Raw genomic sequence first — 20204 nt, 5'->3', positions numbered from 1 at the left:
ATTTTTAAGACTAACTAAAAAAGTTATTAATATTTAAAATAACTTTTATTATTACTAAAATTTATAAACTAGTTTATATATTAATATTTAATTCGTTATCAAATTAATTTATAAATTTTATTAATAATAAAAATTATTTTAGTACTAATGATTTTTTATTTTATAAAATAGTATTTAATTTAGTTTAATTAATTTTTTTTTAAATTGATTTTTATTTAATTATTTTCATGTAATAATGAATATAAATTTTTTAAAACTAAAATTTTCCTCAGGATTGCTTGAAAAATAAAAATTTGTGTTCTAAAATGATTCTTAGTTTGATGTTGCAGTTTATGCTAAGCATCAACTAGGTTGGTGAAATAATAGCATTTTGCATCATAACCCACATCAAACATCTCTATTTGATGCAATAACCTACCTACATTGGTTTCTATTTTATGTGAATGAGGACAAGTAACACCAAATTGAATCTATTGAGACAACAATGGTCATTAATATTTTCCAATCTTCTGTAATTGACAACAAGATTGCATTTTATTTGGGTACAGAAAATAGCATACAAATACATAAATAAGAAAGAATATTATTTATTTTTTGGATTATGGTCTCTCCTTGTTTTGTCAGTAGTTACTTTAATTAGATATCCTGAATTGGGACTAATGGCACTGGCCCACCAAATATCTCTGGTATATTACTTTCATCAATGTCTTCTAGCAGTGCTGACTTCACCTTATTTTTATCCACAAACACTATCTGCAAGGAATTCCAACTTCAACATCTCAAACACATACTAATATATCATTAATTTAATTAGATACAAACTGAATTAAGACATTACCTTCTTCTTGGTTTTGTTGTCAATAAAAGGGTAAACAATTTTCCACACTTTCATAAATATGTATGGTGCATTGACAATAAACAACTTCCCCAATCTTTCTGGGTAGTAATCCTGCATCCAAAAATTTACAACATATCAAGTTGAATTCCAACTTCACACAAACACAGATGTTAATATTAACCTCATTCCAATCCTAACTAATGTATGACATATTACCAAACATACTAACATGCATCTAATATGTATCTGGATCTCTTAGAGATCCTCTTTACACTGACACACTAAAATGAGACTGAAACTGATAATTCGTAATGTGACTATATATATTTATAGGTGATCGGATAGTGAGTAATATAATAAGTTCAATAAATTTTTGTTAGGATAAATTCTACTTAATTATAATATCATTTCATTTGATGAAGTAAACTTTAAATTTAATTTAATTTTATAAAATTGATTTATAAAAACGACTTATAAAATGATGATAATGAAAAAAAATAAATAAGAAGTGATGTTATACCTGCAAAATTGCTAGTGCACTTATGTATCCACGAATATCACTGTTTGAGTATCCCCATCCCTTAAGTTCTGCTATACCAACAAACTTTTCTTGACCAGGTGGCATACTGATACACCAAAAGGTATGTTAATTAGCTTCCATACACACAAAAAAACTGCTAAACTCATAGTTATGAAAGAAAGATCTAAAGGAAGAAAATTGGGATTACCTGGCACATATTTTGTCAAAGACAAAGACCACAAACCCTGTATAACACAAAGAAGTTATGCATGAGCACAACAATATGACACCACTGACTGTACTAGAAGAAGTAAGAATTGAATGGCATTAATTGGAATGAAACGTACGTTTGAATTCATCTAGACCACCATGTTTGTTCTGAAAATGTTTTTTACCGAAGACAATAAGTATAGGTCGACCAATCTTGTCGTGTCCTTGTATGAAGGCCTTGTCTTGAGCAACTTCATTGGGAACATCTGATACAGATACACCATTTGGAACAAATGAATGTTTCCATTTCAAGTATTTGAGGAACATTGTAGAAGCCTTATCCAAATCTAAATCACGAGCACGTAGGAATCTTCTAATCGTAAAATCATCTTCTTCCTGCAACCAAGGAATCAAAATCAATTTCACTTTAACATTAGTACATGCCACAATTATGGTATGGTTCTTTTATGGTTGTAAATGGGTTCTTTTATGGTTGTGTGTATGTAGTGTAATCACGTCTGAAATTTCTTGTAAAGGGGAATCTTAAAAGACTCGTTTTTCTAGTGATTGTTTATGTTTTTGTATTTATTTTGATCTTGTGTGAGTTTTACAAGTTATCTTGGGTTGTTTTACTCTTGGATTAATAAGTTGTTTTTTTATGAGTGTTTGGGACAGATAGGGTGTGTGATTTTATCTTTAACTTTTTTGTTATGTATAAGAGCTATATTACTCCTTAATTAATCTATATTTATTTATTTATTTTACTAATAAAAAATTAGAAAAATAATAAATATATTTTTTTATTAAAGGTAATTTTGAAAGTATCGGAGTTTTAATTTTGAAAGGTAATTTAATATTAATTTTATTATGTGTATCTCAAAAATTAAATATGTTAGACATTTTTGTTATATATATATATATGTGTGTGTTTGCTTAAATAAAGCAGTGGAATAAAATATTAATTATTTTTGTTTATTTGCTTAAGGTTTTACAAAGGTATTTTACTATATAAACAAATAGAACGCAATAGATTCGTAAAATGTGTATTTCCCAACAAATTTAAAACATGAATTAATTGATATTGGCTGGAGAGTGTGTATCTAATAAGAAAGTTATATCTTATAAAGTGATAGAGTAATCATTCACCATATCTCTAGATGGGAACCGAACATGAAGTGACACTAGCATTATGGTGTTCAAGACTGGTCAAAGCATGCAAACGTAAAAGATATGGAGTAATAGGATGTTCAAATTTATTTATATTAGACTTAATCTTAAATTAAGTTTGTAATGTATATTTATTTTATTATGTTATTAAATAGTAGACTTGTATGTAAAAGTTTATCAAAGAATATAGATACAATGCATCTATATATTTTTCTTTATAAAGTTTATAGTTGAACTATTTAAATTTGTTTGTAATAAATAATTAAGATGAATGAATTGAATTGTTATACTATAATTGTGAAATAAATATTTAAAATTGGAATGAATTTGTATATTTTGAATTATGATTTTCGATTTTGAATGTGATATTTTTTTATCTCTGATTATCATTATGAGAAAGGTAATTCAATTTGAAATGAAACATGTTGAGTTTTAAATAAGAACCGAAGAACATGTTTCAAAAGGAAAGGGTTGAGTTTTATTTTATGGTTTATATTTCTCAAATGATATTGAAATAGTAAACAATTAATTGTGTGTTAGAAACTCTTCAATAGACTCTTCAATTAAAACATTCACATGTCACGTAAATCACAATGTTAAAAGAGTTTTTCTTAATAGGTAAGTAAATAATTACTAAATGAAAATATTTTTAAAATATTTCAATTATATTACTACTTCAGCGAATATATAATTGAATCAATTATTTCTATCTCTCCTCATAATAAAACTGTAGTTAAATTTTCAAGGTTTACTTAATTGAAAATCTATTATTTAAAAGAAAAAAAAATTATCTTAATTGTATTTCTTAATAAAAAAATATTATTATTATCTAGGAGTTGATAACTTAGTTTAACTCTTTTTAGTATATTTAATATGTTAAAATAGTTTAAATGAATTATATTAATTTGGTTATTTCTAGTATAGAATATTCTTATCGATTATGGATTTTTATTTTCTCTTTTCTACATGAAAAAAAGTCCCTTTCAACGCACGTTACAAAATAAATACATTTTGGGTTTTAAAATATGTCTGTAATTAACATTTTATTAAAAAAAAAAAGTCCCTTTGGACGTACACATGTTGCAAAATAAATACATTTTGCGTTTTAAAATATGTTCTGTAATTAACATTTTATTAATAACTAACATAATTAAAATTATAAGATTAATAAATTTGACTAAAAAACTCAATCTGACAACAATAAAAGAACCGTCCCTAGCGATAAAATTAAGAAAAATGACGTTTTGACACTCTGGTATTTAGTTTACAATCTATTTTTAGAGATAATATAATCATTAAAATAAACTTTTCTATTTATAAAAATAGAAAAAATAAAAAGTAGAATAATAAATATAAAAATGTATTGAATGTAAAAATATCATGGTCCTACCAAAATTAAATTTGGCAGGCATTGAATATTTTTGCTGCTTGTCGGTTGATGCGTTACTCTGACAGCGTACAGTGTATGATTCCAACTCAAAATTTATAAATAGATTGTAAAGTAAATAGATATTAGTTGACATTACAATGTAGCAAAGATTAAAAAAATAACTAATAATTAAAATGCTTGAGAGTTATAATCTCGAAAAATAATTACTGAATATTTATTCAAATGACTTTTTCATATTAAAGTGCTTACGCTTGAGAATTAAATTTTAAAAACAAAATTAGCTATATACATTTAAAATGATTATGATTATGTTTGGATAAAAATTGACATATGCTTTAAGAAATTTCAATGCATATTTTTTTAATTTTAAAATATAAAATGAAGAAAATAATTGTAACTTTAAAAGTAAAAATACTCTTAAAATCTACAAACAAACATCTAAAGGGGTTCTGTGACTTCTCAGAATATCTGTCTATTCCTCACCAAGCTTTTTTCTTTGTTTTTTCATGGCCGTTCAAGTAAGTTATATCCATGGTGAATGATGAAAATAAAAGATCACAAAAGATGTATTTTTTTTAGAAAATTGGTAAGAACACCATAAAAAATGGTAATTGATTTTAGTTTCATTAAACTCGCATTTTATTAATTCATATTTTTCTAAATCCAAGTAATGATTACTTTCAAAAACTTGCACTAGTATTTCACTGAAAAAAAGGACACTTAAATCTTTCAAAAAGAATATATTTCAGGTTCTTTTAAATTAGAAAATCATTTTAATGTATTTAAGAATATTAATTAATGTATTTAATAACCTTCATAAATATAAAGTTTATCTTTATGTGAAATAGTGTCAGATTAGACATGGAAATCTGTAAATAAAAACACAGCATTAGTTAGTTTGTCACATTATCCAAAATTAGTACAATTACACCTAACTCAAGAATTAATTTAATTTAATAGAGATACTTTAAGACAATTTATTATATCTTTAAAAGTTAAAAATTCAAATTAATAATATATTAATTGTTAAGTCAGTTTTAAATCTATCATAAATATAAATATGTTCAATTGAATTTATTTTATTTAAAAAATTTCTTCTATGAAGTGTAAAAAAAGTATATGTTTTAATTGACATTTTGTCATCAACTAGTATGGTTGTTATTTTTGTATAATAATTATTTACCGGTTTTAGATATTTTCAATTAAATTTGTATTAAAATTATTTATTTATCAAGTACTCAGATTTTTTTTTTATATTAAATCTCTATCATCAAATAAAATTACGGGATAGTTTGAATCTTGCAGTCTCAAATCAAACGTAACATCATAAATTTAGAAAATAAAAAATAAAAAGATCAGAAATCCAAGTTATATTTACCATTACCAAAGACATTGACTGGTATCTCCACTTGATTAGTTTAATTTTTGTTTTAGTATTTAATTTAAAAAACAAACATGTTATTTTTTATAAAGATAATTAATGTTTTAAATATACATTTTATTGTTGTCAAAGTTTGTGGTATTATGCATGGTCATGTCATACGATCCGATGACAAAATGGAATGAGATGAACTGGATTGAAAATTTGAAATACTCAATACAATAAAAATAATAAAGCCTCAATTGATAATATTTAAATTTACGATGAAGTTAAAATTTAATTAATCCCAGGTTTGTATTTTTATTATATTATTTAATTTAATTAAAATATAATATAATTGTTGATAAAATTATATACTTTTTAATATATTTGTATTCTATATTTATTTATAATTTTTTTTATGTTACTTTATTTAAAGTTTATATATTATTTAAGAGATTTAAATTTAATATAAATAATTTAAATTAACAAACTAGAGAGAACAGATAAAAAATGAAAAAAAATGGAGGATTTGAAAGTTATAGAAAAAAAATAAAACTTTGGAATGTGAGAATAACTATCACTATTATTTAGAATAAGATAAAAAAAAACTGAATTTCCACACATTAAAGACTATATGAAAAAGTAAAATGTGTTAAAAAAAAGAAGAAGAAGAAGAAGAATAGGGTATATATAGAAGTGAAGGCATTGAAGCAAGAAAGAAGAGGGAAATAGGAAAGTGTACCTTAGAAGAGGGATCCTGTGTTTCAAGAATTGTTCTAAGGAGACAAATTTTGGTGAGTTCAGTTTTTGTGCTATCATCTTCTACTCTCACTTCTTCTCTAACCCTCGTGTTCATTGCTTCTTCCATTTCAACCTTCTTTTTCACTCTTTCACTCTCACAAAACTCGTTTGCGATTTGCCTTGGTTGAAGCTAAAGAGTTTTTGTCGGTAAGTTATAGAAGATAGCTGAATGGTGCAACATATATAACATCTTAACCAAAGCCAAGCCAAGCCACCCACCATGATATTGATGTTGAACAACTTATTTTGGTATGCAGAAAGTTTGGCATCAAGGTATAGTTTACAGCATTCAATGCTAAAATTCAGTTTTTTTTATTATAAAAAATGTGTGGCCTTCATTGGAAGATGAATGTGGGCATTATAAACAAATAGTTTCTTTATCTTATTGTTTTCGTGAACAAATCTCATTACAACTAAATTAATTGGATTTGGTCAATTCGGTCACCCATAGACGCTCCTGTCTTCACCACTTAATGCCACAACGCTATCTCTAACTTACTAGAATATAACAAACAAATTTTGTATATTTAAAACTCTAAATATTTTTATTTTTATTATTTTTTATATTATTTAATTATAAATATTGGTCCAGCCTTTGGATTAACTGTTACTGTATTTTTTAATGTCTGGTTGATTTCAAAGAAAAAATAAATAAGATATTAAATTAAATATTTGATTATTTGATAGAGTAGAAAAAAATTAAAAATTATGTGATTACTTTAATAAAAAATTATAAAAATTATGTTTTCTTTCCTCTTTACTTCCTTTCACAAGAGATACCAAAATTGTTTTTCAAGGATGATAGTTTATTTTGTTTTTCCTTAGGTTGAGGGCACAATTAACGTCAATGTCAACTTCACATTACATCAATGATATTGGGCTCAATTATAAAGTTTTTCACTCGTATGCGTCAACTTCTACTTTTTATTATAAAGAAACTATTTTTAGACAGATTAATGAAATAAATTAATTATACTTTTATATCATATTTGTATATTTAATTTTTTATAAAATAAATAATTTGTTTAATGAGTCTATGATTTTTAGTTTGTTTTGTTTTCTTCATGTTTCTTTATCATACTGGTGCAATTTTGAAAAAAAAATATTAAAATAGATAAATTTTGGAAAAATTATAAAAATTGATAAGTTGTACTTTGTACGGACAACTTTATATAAAGAAAATTATATTTATTAAACAGGATTTTAGCTTTAAATTGAAGACTAGTGCCAAAAGAAGGTAAAAGAGAGCAATTTTTTTAACAATTAGACATTGGTTTTGAAATCGTTGTCTATTATTATGTAGTCTATTTTATTGAGGTATAGGCGATGATTATTCTAAAATCACTGTCTATAAGTTACATAAACAAAAAAAACACCAATCACTACAAGAAAAACATGAAAAAGAAATCAATTTTTAGATACTAAAATAATTAGTTACAATAGTAACTAAATTAGAGGTCATTTTAGAAACTAAAAAAAAATTGGTTTCTAAATTAGTTTATATTATTGTTAAATAGTTTTTAAATTAGTATCTAATTAGCAACCAAACTTTTAACTACCAATTATTTAGTTTCTAAATTTGGTCTCTAAAATCTTGGTTGCTAATTAGATACTGATTTAGAAACTATTAACAATAATAGAAACTAATATAGAAATCATTTTTTTTTTAGTTTTTAAAATGATCTCTAATTTAGTTACTATTACAACTAATTATTTTGATCTCTAAAAAATGATTTCTATTTCATGAGTTTCTTGTAGTGAACCTCAAGGTAATGACAACGACAGTGGTGAAGAGCAATGGTGATAACAACAACGACGATGAAAGGAAAGTGGAACGTAAGAACCTTAAATAATGAACCAATGGAAGAATGAATAATGAACCATGAAGGAAAAAATTTGGACATTAATCATCATTTCACAACCATCTAAGAAAAAATAGTGTAGGATAATCACAACTTAAGTGTAATTGTAGAATATTATTATAATATCTTCGTAGTTTTCATGTATAACTTCTTAAAAAAATTAACTTGTCTTTCATATTCATAACATTACTTAATTAATTAGTGAACGATCAAACAAACTAAAGTCGTAATTATTGAGCATAATTTTTGCAGGCCAGAATTTTGCTTCCAAAGTCATCTTTTGCGTAAACAACTTCTTCTTTCATCTCATATTAAAACTGAAATCATAGTCAATGAACTTTCTTTATAAGAAGTGGTGTATACAAATCAACCTATCCATCTTTATATTTTGTTAAAAATTTATCCATTCTAATAATTAGTTACACCAAAATGGTCAAAAACTACTCCTTTGTCACCTAAGAATATTTAAAGAATTAGTTAAACCTTACCATATATGCCAATTAAATTTGTTTAATTTTTTTTAATTGCTTATAAAACAGATTTATTGTAAATAAAAAAAATCATATGGATTGTTTTTTTTTTTTTTTGGGTCAGCATGGATTAGTTATACTGTAAATGCCCTAGAAATATAATCAATTTGGATAGAGATTAATTGCTTTCGCCCCAACCGTTTTGTTGGTTGGTGCATTACTCACATGACATGACAGCGCGTGATTTTATATAAACTCAGAATTCAAGTCATCACCTGCTTATAAGAAGCTGCCGGATACGTATGCCAAACAAAATTCTAATAGTTTCTAGATTAAATACTCTTTAATATAAAAAAAAATTAAAAATATATTTCACTAAATTGTTTTTGAAAATATAAATTTTATGAGTTTTAAATATAAAGTATTTTTATATTTTAATACTTAATTAGTCTCTGAAAAAACTAAAAATATATTAATTTAGTTTTGAAAATGACTATTAATAACTTAAAAGTATTTGGAATTAACATAACTGAGATATAACTGAGATATCAAGTTAGAGTGATATTTAACATGAAAATTTTTATTTTTTTTAGAAAAATAATAATTTTTTTATTTAATTATCTTAAAATTATGCAACTTAGTTTAATAGTTAAAAAAAAATCCATAAAGTTTTTAGTTTATAAATGTGAAATATTTAATTTTTCATTCACTTTGTTTTTGCACTTTTAAATTTAATAAATTATTAATACTTTTAAATTTAATAAGTTATTAATAGTCATTTTTAGAACTAAATTAATATATATTTAGTTTTTTCAGAGACTAATTAAGTATTAAAATATAAAAATATTTGATGCATAAAACTTATAACATTTATATTTTCAAAAACAATTTAGTGAAATATATTTTTATTTTTTTTTATATTAAAGAGTATTTACTCTAGAAACTATTTAATAATATGTAATAGTCTAAGTTTTTTCACTTAAAAGCGTAATAACTTAAGTGTCATGAGATTATAACTTACTCTCCTAGTTCGTGGTACATAACTGTGGGTTTATGATTCACCTTTACCATTATCTTGGCATAAATGGGAGGTTAATTGCCGCAATCAATTGCAATCAATGGGAGGTTAATTACCATTAATTGTATTTATTATTGTTGTCTCCTAGAACCACTATATATAAGTGACTTCCTTCCAGCAATGTAACACACTACAAACAAGCAACACACACTTGCTTCCTCTCTCTTTTCATATACTCTCTATTTCTGTTCTTGGGTGTAAGTGTTTAACCCATATAGAGATGATTTGTTTTAGGGCTATTTATCTATTAGTCTGAGAGGAATTCATTGTACTCCCAATATCATTATAGTGGAAGTTTTGGCTCTCTCGCCGATGGTTTTTTACCTCTATTTAAAGGGGTTTTCCACCTAAAAATTCTGGTATCATTCTCACTTTACTTTAATTTCTCATAATCTTTGGTTGAAATTATCACGCTTCCGCACACGATATCCCTACAAATTGGTATCAGAGCTTTTCGATAGTTCAACCAGGATCTATTGTTCAATAATGTCAAAATTGGATATTGAGAAATTTGATGGTAAAATCAGCTTTGCTATCTGGCGAGTCCAGATGCTAGCTGTTCTCACCCAGAATGGTTTAAAGAAAGTTCTGGCAGGTAAAATGATGAGACCAACCACTATGACGGAGGAACAGTGGGATGAGATGGATGAAAAGGCATTGTCTGCAATCCAGTTATGCTTGTCCCGTGAGGTGTTGCGTGAGGTCATCAACGAGAAAAGTACAGCAGGCATATGGAGTAAATTGGAGTCTTTATACATGACCAAAAGTCTTGCAAACAAACTCCGGTTAAAGGAGCGACTCTTTACACTCCGAATGTCTGAAGGTACTCCCATCCAATCTCACCTTGATGAATTTAATTCCATCATAATTGATTTGGAAAATTTGGATGTTAAAATTGATGATGAGGATAAAGCCGTTCTACTTATTGTTTCTCTACCACCATCGCATCGACAATTCAAAGAAATTATGTTATACGGTAATTATCTTACCTTAAGCTTTGATGATGTCAAGACTAATTTACTAGCCAAAGAAAAATTTGATACTCAAATTCATTCTGAAAGTTCTGGTGAAGGATTAGTAGTTAGAGGGAGAAACCAAGAGAAAGGTAAGAACAATAAGTATAAATCTAGGTCAAAATCTAGAGGCAAGAACTCCAAATATTGTCGTTATTGCAAGAAAAAGGGACACGAGATCTCTGACTGTTATAAATTGAAAAATAAGCAAGATAGAGAAGATAAGGGAAATGGTAAACAACCAGAAAAATTTGCCGAAGCTAGTATTGTTGAAACTGAATCTGATGGGGATTGTTTTGTAGCTTCCAACACTGAACAAAGGTCTAGAAATGAATGGATTCTTGATTCTGGTTGTACTTTTCACATGTCTCACAATAGAGATTGGTTTACCACATATGAACCAGTTTATAATGGTCTTGTTTTGAAGGGAAACGATGCTCAATGCAAAGTTGTTGGTGAAGGAACAATCAAAATCAAGACACATGATGGAATTGTTAGAACTTTAACAGGTGTCAGATATGTCCCTGAGTTGAAACGAAATCTCATTTCCTTAGGCACCCTTGAATCTCATGGGTGTAGATACTCAGCTGAAGGTGGAGTTTTAAAAGTGTCTAAAGGAGCTCTTGTGTTACTAAAGGCAATTCGATGTGATAGTTTGTATGTGCTGCAGGGTTCAACTGTTACAGGTTCTGCAGCTGTTGCCTCACCCAACAAAGATAACACCAAGTTGTGGCATATGAGATTAGGCTACATGAGTGAGAAGGGAATTCTAATCCTCAAGAAGAAGGGTCACCTTGGTAACCACTGTACTGGAAAGGTTGATTTCTGTGAACATTGCATTTTTGGTAAGCAAAAAAAGGTTAGTTTTTCTAAAGCCATACACAGAACCAAAGGTACCTTGGATTACATTCACTCGGATCTTTGGGGTCCGTCAAAAGTTCCCTCCAAAGGTAAATGTCGTTATATGATGACAATTATTGATGACTTCTCACGAAAACTGTGGGTGTATTTTCTTAAACATAAGAATGAAGCATTTTCCACTTTTAAAGAGTGGAAATTATTGATTGAGAATCAGACTGGCAAGAAGATAAAGAGGTTAAGGACAGACAATGGCCTTGAGTTCTGTTCGAATGAATTCAATGATTTCTGCAAGAAGGAAGGCATTTTCAGACACTTCACCATCCCAAGTACTCCACAACAGAACGGGGTTGCAGAAAGAATGAATAGAACTATCCTGGAGAGAGTTCGTTGCATGTTCTCTCATTCTGGTTTGAGCAAATCTTTTAGGGCTGAAGCGGCTTCAACGGCATGTTATCTGATAAACCGCTCTCCTAACAGATCAATTGATTGCAACATTCCAGAAGAAGTTTGGTCAGGTAACCTTGTTGATTATTCTAATCTTAAAATATTTGGTTGCCCTGCTTATTCTCATGTAAACGAGGAAAAATTAGAACCTCGTGCTAAGAAGTGCATTTTCTTGGGTTATGGCTCAGGGGTTAAAGGCTATCGTTTATATGACCCAGAATCTCATAAAGTAATTCATAGTCGAAATGTGACCTTTAATGAAAATGTTATGCTCTCTTCTGCAAAAGATACTGTCATTTCCTCAATTGATACAGGTGACCAGGAAGATGCTCGAGAGAAGGTGGAGTTTGAGATTAAAACACCCGCTCATGACGAAGACGTTCCCAATTCCTCCAGTACTCAAGGTGATCAAGTCACTGTTATTGATGGTACAAATGAACATTTGAGTCCACATGTGCAATGTCCACCTAAACGATGAGGATTACCACAGCCGTGGTCTATGGCTCAAGAACTTCCACAACAGAGACCAAGAAAACTGACTCAAAGATTAATTGCAGAATCTGCCAACATTGCTTATGCTTTAACTATTGCACAAGAGATGGGTGAAGAAGGTGAACCCAAGAATTACTCTGAAGCTATCTCTGGTGACGACTCAACAAAGTGGATTGCTGCTATGCAAGAAGAAGTTGAGAGTCTTCTCAAAAACGAAACATGGGAATTGGTGAAGTTACCAGAAGGAAAACGAGTCATTAGTTGCAAGTGGATCTTCAAGAGAAAAGAAGGGATCCCTGGTGTTGAGAGTACAAGGAATAAAGCAAGATTTGTTGTAAGAGGTTTTGATCAAGAGAAAGGTATTGACTTTAATGAAGTATTTTCTCCTGTTGTTCGTCATACCTCAATACGTATATTACTTGCTTTAGTTGCTTTGTATGATTTGGAGCTGGAACAGTTAGATGTGAAAACTGCATTTCTTCATGGTAATCTTGAGGAAGAGATTTACATCCAGCAGCCTGAGGGCTTCGTTGTTCCTGGAAAGGAGGACCATGTATGTCGTTTGAAGAAATCTCTTTACGGCTTGAAGCAATCACCAAGACAATGGTATAAGAGGTTTGATTCTTTCATGATTGGACATGGATACTCCAGAAGTAGCTATGATAACTGTGTTTATTTTCAAAAGACATCTGATGGGTCTTTTGTATACTTGTTGCTATATGTTGATGACATGTTGATTGCTGCAAGGGATAAATTTTTAGTTAACAAGTTAAAGGCTCAGCTTAGCAGTGAATTTGATATGAAGGACTTAGGTCCTGCCAAGAAAATTTTGGGAATGGAGATCAACAGAGATCGTCAAGCTGGAAAACTTTTTCTATCACAAAAGAAGTATGTTCTTAAGATGCTTGACAAATTTGGAATGTGAGATTGCAAAGCTGTTAATACTCCAATTGTCGCCCACTTCAAGTTGTCATCAGATTAGTGTCCAAAATCAGACGAGGACAAAAGACGCATGTCACATGTCCCGTATTCAAATGCAATTGGAAGTCTCATGTATGCAATGATATGTACTAGACCTGATTTAGCTTATGCGGTTAGCATTGTTAGCAGGTTCATGCATAATCCAGGCAAGGCACACTGGGAAGCCGTTAAATGGATACTTCGTTATCTGAAAGGTTCTCCAGATCTTGGTTTGGTATTTGATCAACATAGAGCCGATCCTGGAGGAGCAGTTGGCTATGTTGATGCTGACTATGGTGGTGATTTAGATCGGAGAAGGTCACTTTCAGCTTACATTTTTACCCTATGTGGGTTTGCTATCAGTTGGTATTCTTCACTTCAAGCCATTGCGGTTTTGTCCACCACTGAAGCAGAATATATTGCTGCTACAGAAGGTATGAAAGAGGCTATATGGCTTCGAGGCTTGGTAAGTGAACTTGGTCTTCAACAAGATGTTCTTGTTATATTTTGTGATAGTCAGAGTGTTGTCCACTTGACAAGGAACAGTAAGTATCACTCAAGGACCAAGCACATTGAAATTAAACACCATTTTATCCGAGACATTGTTGATACAAGAGATATAATTGTTGAAAAAATTCATACGACCAAAAATCCTGCAGACATGTTGACCAAGCCACTTCCATCGGCTAAGTTCGATCATTGCCTGAACTTAGCTGGTATTATCCATACTTAATCAAGGCTTCATGGCGAGAGAGTGTTCCAGTCAAAGGCAAGTCAAGGTGGAGATTTGTGGGTTTATGACTCACCTTTACCGTTATCTTGGCATAAATGGGAGGTTAATTGCCGCAATCAATTGCAATCAATGGGAGGTTAATTACCATTAATTGTATTTATTATTGTTGTCTCCTAGAACCACTATATATAGTGACTTCCTTCCAGCAATGTAACACACTACAAACAAGCAACACACACTTGCTTCCTCTCTCTTTTCATATACTCTCTATTTCTGTTCTTGGGTGTAAGTGTTTAACCCATATAGAGATGATTTGTTTTAGGGCTATTTATCTATTAGTCTGAGAGGAATTCATTGTACTCCCAATATCATTATAGTGGAAGTTTTGGCTCTCTCGCCGATGGTTTTTTACCTCTATTTAAAGGGGTTTTCCACCTAAAAATTCTGGTATCATTCTCACTTTACTTTAATTTCTCATAATCTTTGGTTGAAATTATCACGCTTCCGCACACGATATCCCTACAATAACAATTGATGTACCTATAACAATTGTTTTTTTTAGTTTTGCATGTTTCACTTGGGTGTTGAATTATCGTTTGAGCAACGCTTAGATAATGAGTAATCATTATCTATATCAAACATGTTCAAGTATCATTATGATCGCTTTGATACAAAGACTCTTCACTTAAGGTATGACTTGACTAAGAGAGTTAACAAAACAGTTATTTTCTTAGGACTCTTATTACTCAAATGATATAGTGGTCCTCTAAGTAAGGAAGAGTTAGAGTTTTGGATATTCTTATGCAACATGGTGGAGTGTGCAATAAGATACATTGTCTAAGCCAAATTCACACTTGAGCAAAGGAAAGTTAATTCGGTTTATCTTTACTAAGGAACTAACATTGCTTAAATGAAAAAAAATGAATGCACAAGCGATAAAGAGCCAAAACTTTGTGTTCTAGATATTTGGTGACCTATTCTGCGATGGTGGGATGTTTGAGTGACACGAAAAACAATTTTGGTTGTCTAGGTGATGAGAGAAAACTTAAGTGAGAAAAACGTTTATAAATTTTCTCTCCTTTAGAAATTATAACACTTAAGTAATGTGTTTTTTTTCTACTGGTTAAAGAGAAGTCACTTAAGTGACTTAAACTTGCTCAAACTACATATTTTTAGTGGTTGATGTATGATTGATATATGTTGAAAAATATATTGATAATGTATATTTTATGTATATACCAGTGTGTGCACTATATTTTTAATCAAATCCATATGAATACATGTAATGATAAAATATGATCAAATGTTATAAAGTGAATGAATATACATATTGGTGACCTATAATGATATCGGGTCTTATTGTGGTCATGTGTGCACTTGAGGTGAATTATAATATTGTAAGTGAATTATAATATGGTTTCTTATAAATTGTGTGTTAGTTTTTTTGAACATACTTAGTATGAATTTTCTGAAATATATAAAATGAGAAAAATTAATATGTAATTACAAATTTATGTTGTCATAAACAGTGAATTAGATATAATTTGTTGGATTGAGAGCATCTGTTGATTATAATGAAAAATGAAAATCTTGTGTAAATTTATTGTATTTGTATAAATAATAACTAATATAGTAAAAGATAAAAAAAATTGTTAGTTTTATTTTAAATGTAAAAGAAAGCTGACATTTACAAATAATGCTTTTGGATATATAACGTGAAAGATTATGTACAATGATTTCCAAATTAATTATGATTATGTGGGGATAAAAGGTGGAATGTTTTTTATAAAATTCAATGTAGTTTTTAATTCGAAAAGTTAAAATAAAGAAGAAGTGTTTGTTACTTTAGAAATAAGATATTATTGAAATATTCTCACTAACATATAAAGAAGTAATATATGACTATATAAGTCAATGGATCCATCTCAACATCCGAGTCTATTATTGATCAAAACTTTTCGTCTTTCTTTTGTTTGGTAATAAATAATGAAAATGAAATGTCATTTAGATGGTTAGTAATGAAAGGGATGGCAGTTGTAAGTAGAGTGTAAGGTGATAAATTTCTTTTTAATTTTATTTTTAACTTCTACAAAAAATTTACTAATTTTAGTTTTAATAATTTTAGTTCATCTAGATAAGTATCAATGTTACACAATGATATAATAGTAATAAGTAGAGTTATCAAAAGAGATTTAAATATTTAGTTGAATCTAACCTATTGATTCGAGTTAGAATAAACCAAAAATATAAATATTTTTTTATAGTAAATTAAAAATTTAATTGAACTCAATTGAGTTAAATTTTTGGTGGACCAAATTGACCTACTAATTCACTAAAAAAAGTTACCCAATTATAAAATTAATGTTAAATTAAGACTTTAATTCTTGAATTCCCTATATACTATGTTAAAACTTGGAAAATTTAGAATTGATAAAGAAAAATGAAGTTAGAAACCTAGAAAACTTAAAATATATAAGGATAAAAAATGAGTTTGTGTAACATTTTGAATGCTTTAATTTATTATGCATTATCTATTATACATAGTCTTTAATTTGTCTTCATTTTCTCCCTCAAATATCACTATACACAATGATAGGGTAGTCACGTGATTGTGATCTACTAGTTTGTCAAAATAGTCACGTGACAAAATATTTTTGGTTTTCTTGGCATTTAAAATTAAAAAAAGGATTGAATATTTAAAAAAAAAACACAAAAAGGAGATGATGGGGTAAGCAACATCGAAATGTGTTGTGATTATGTGTTTCACATCATGCTTCAATTAATTTGTGTTTTAAAGGTTTATAATTTTGCTTGCTACATCTCTTTCTAGATTTCTTTTTTCTTTTCAAATATTTTCTACCAGTTTTAGACTGTCAACAAATTAAATGTTATTGACAAAATAAAAAGTAATCCATTAATTTTTTGTCTTGCTATTTTTATTTATTTAACCGAAAAAAATATTATGATTAGAGATTATTGATAATCATCTAAATTGTTTAAGAAAGAATTTGGGTTACACTAAATTGTCAAATATCATATCTTTATAATCTCTAAATATCAAAATATATCTCATACAATCAACCCTTTTGAATTTTCTTTAAACATTTTCATTAACTACACGCTTTTGAATATTTATGAATTAATATCTTGGGATTACTAACTTCTGGATTATCCATTATAGAAATTTTCCATAAAATACTCTCTAGAATTTTTAGAATTTCTATAACGAGATTTCTAAAACATAATTTCTGGAATAATATCTATAGAACGTATGAAATACGATATAGAACAAATTTTTTCTGAAACTTAATTTTTGGAACACATGAAATATATTCGGGAACAAATTTTTGAAAATAAAATTTCCAGAACAAAGATTTAAGAATGTATATAATACCTTCATAAATACGTTTTTTGAAATTAATTTTCTAAAATAAACTTTATAGAACAAGTTTTTTTTTTTTTTTTTTGCAACATGTTCTCTCTCTTCTTTTATAGTGTTCTCTCCCTCTCTTTTTTTTCAATGGTAACGGTGAAACAACTACGGTAATGATGGTGGTGGTGCAGTGCAAGAGGATATTTTAATATTTTTATGTTAGTAGTGGTGAAGTTAATAATGATGGAGGTGCAGGAAGCAAAAGCATAGAAAAAAGGGATTTCTTTGTGAACCTTTGTGTGTGTTGGTGAAAACAAAACATCATAAGACAAAGACAAGAAACTGAAACCCTAAATCCTAAACTGAAAGAATGAAGCAATTTGATGTAGTTGAGAATGAAGAGAGTTACTAACCTCTTTGGTGCTAATGAACTATCATTGGCTCAATACTTGAGGGCTTCAATGTCTGGTTCTGTTCTTCTTTCTCAAACTTGTTTGAAAATTGGTAATCTCTTCCTTCTCTGTTCAGTCCTCGCCCAATTTATAGGAATTTGTTTGCTGATGAAATGAAACCATTTTCTTTGCATTTGGGTTTCCAATTTGAGAGGCACTTTGTTTGACTTTCAAATTCCGTTGGTTGGTTTGATTGTTTCGTCAAAATCTTCGTTTCTCCTCGTTTCCAAATTCAATAATCTTGTTTTTGACAAGAAAAATTGTGCATTGACCAAGCTCATGCACCATCACAGCACTGCACAAGAGAGAGAAGTTGGAGTGTTACAGTGTCTAGATAATAGATATTATCCAGGGAGTGACTAAGGTTCAGCTAAATGGATTCAAGCCATTATTGCATGTAGATGTTGACTCTTACTTATAAAACACGTTGCTGACTTTTTTTCTTCATCTTGTTTGTATTCTGAGTTTTATTCAGCACTTGTGATTGGACTTATGTCACTAGTTTTGTACAATTTTTCATTATCATCGTTTTTGTGTGTTATATATAACTTTTTTTTATTCTACTTTTATTTAATAGTATAATGAAATATTTTATTATTTTATTTGAATTACTTCAATTTTTTTTAATTTTTAAATTAATATATATGTACTAGGTAAAGAGACTCTTATTCTTATCTTAATTTTTTATTTTAAGGTAGCAATAGAAAGAAAGAGAGTATACTCTCACAAGTTTTCACACTAAATCTCACATAATAAATAAAATAATCTTAATTTCTAATTATTCTCTTCCCTCCATTTCAAGTAACTATATTTTTTTTGGTAAAACCATTATTCTTTTGTATCTACCACCAAGTCAATCTTAACCTTAAAGTGAACATCATCACACCCTCCGATTCCAAAATTATCAATAAAAGAATAGAAAAAACTTGAAGTAGAAAAAAGTTGTTTAATCAATTTATTATTATTTTTCACATATTATTATTATTTTTCAATTTTAACTCATTATGTATATTAAATGTCTATACTCATAAAAGTTGAATAAAAGAAGAAAATGCAGATACAATTTTGCGCATGTTTCCAATAGTATTTATAAATATTTTATATTAATAACTTAAATTGGAAAAATCTTTTTGTAGTTTCTTCTTATCCATTAACATTACAAAGTTTCGGAGAAAAGTTTTTTCTTTTCTAATTTCGAACTCTTCTAATCCATTTTCAATAAAAAAAATTGTATTTTTTCAAAATTATCTTATTGGATAAAAACAACAATAAATAAAGGTTTAAATAAATTTTGGGTCTTTAATTCGCTTCCGTATGTAGTAGATTGAAGGTTTTAATGTGAGAATCTGACATCACTTTCTTCCGTTAGACTTGTAAAATTTTCGTTTTTATTTGTTTTTTTTTAATTTAAGTTTAGATTACTTAAAAGTTATTCAATTTTCCTTCTCAAGTTTATATTTCAGCGAAAACGATTCCTGGAAATTTCTTCTAAATATCCTTTTCAACAAACCAAAACAAACAAAGCTCATTTTCATATTTCTCTTCGCACCAAAGCAAAACAATATAGAATTGAGAACACTTTATTATATTGTTTTAATGGCCCAAATAAATATCCAATAGCAGTTAATTTAATTAATTTTGAAAGCAACAGTTTAATTATATTAGTAATATTTTAAAAGATTAATAATTTATTAGAACTTAGAAAAATATAATTTAACTGAAAGTCGATGAAAACAGCCACTGCTACTTATAATAATAGTTAACAAAATTACTTTTTTTTTATTTACGTAGTGGTTATTATAATTTAAAAGGAAATATGATTTGTTTAAATTTAAATGTGAACCTAATATTTCCATATGGTAGTTCTTTACACATTTATCTAATTTTATTAGAATAATTTCGCTAGGTTGTTTTTTGTCCTTTTCCTTTTTGGAAGAATTCTCCATAAATTAAATTTATTCAGTGAACAAAATTATACACAACAAGAACTCATTAAGTATTAAAATTTAGTTAGAATGTCCTATTTTTCAATGTTTATAATAGTCAATGTTCATTTGAAATAAAATTCAATAGTTATACCATACTTCAAATTTGACCATTCTAAAAGCCACTTATGTAGAAAACCAAAACACCAACAACTACTATTCAGAGGATGTAAAATATCAAAAGAAACTCAA

At 28.2% G+C, this 20204-nt stretch overlaps 1 protein-coding gene across 1 annotated transcript; it reads right to left on the bottom strand.

Annotated features, from left to right (window-relative positions):
• Positions 1-454: 454 nt before the first annotated feature.
• On the bottom strand, positions 455-18373 carry LOC137812562 (sec14 cytosolic factor-like). The gene is made up of 7 exons (XM_068614634.1): positions 17989-18373; positions 6231-6419; positions 1706-1964; positions 1567-1603; positions 1359-1464; positions 839-949; positions 455-753 (listed from the first exon to the last, which is right to left on the bottom strand). Exons 2-7 carry the CDS (start codon positions 6354-6356, stop codon positions 637-639), a joined length of 756 nt encoding a protein of 251 aa, XP_068470735.1. The 5' UTR covers positions 6357-6419; positions 17989-18373; the 3' UTR covers positions 455-636.
• Between the last annotated feature and the right edge of the window lie 1831 nt (positions 18374-20204).

This window comes from Phaseolus vulgaris, chromosome 2, assembly GCF_000499845.2.
Source record: "Phaseolus vulgaris cultivar G19833 chromosome 2, P. vulgaris v2.0, whole genome shotgun sequence".
NCBI classification, from domain to species: domain Eukaryota; kingdom Viridiplantae; phylum Streptophyta; class Magnoliopsida; order Fabales; family Fabaceae; genus Phaseolus; species Phaseolus vulgaris.
The sequence above is the reverse complement of the archived record's forward strand: the minus strand, read 5'-3'. Positions and strand labels throughout refer to the sequence as shown.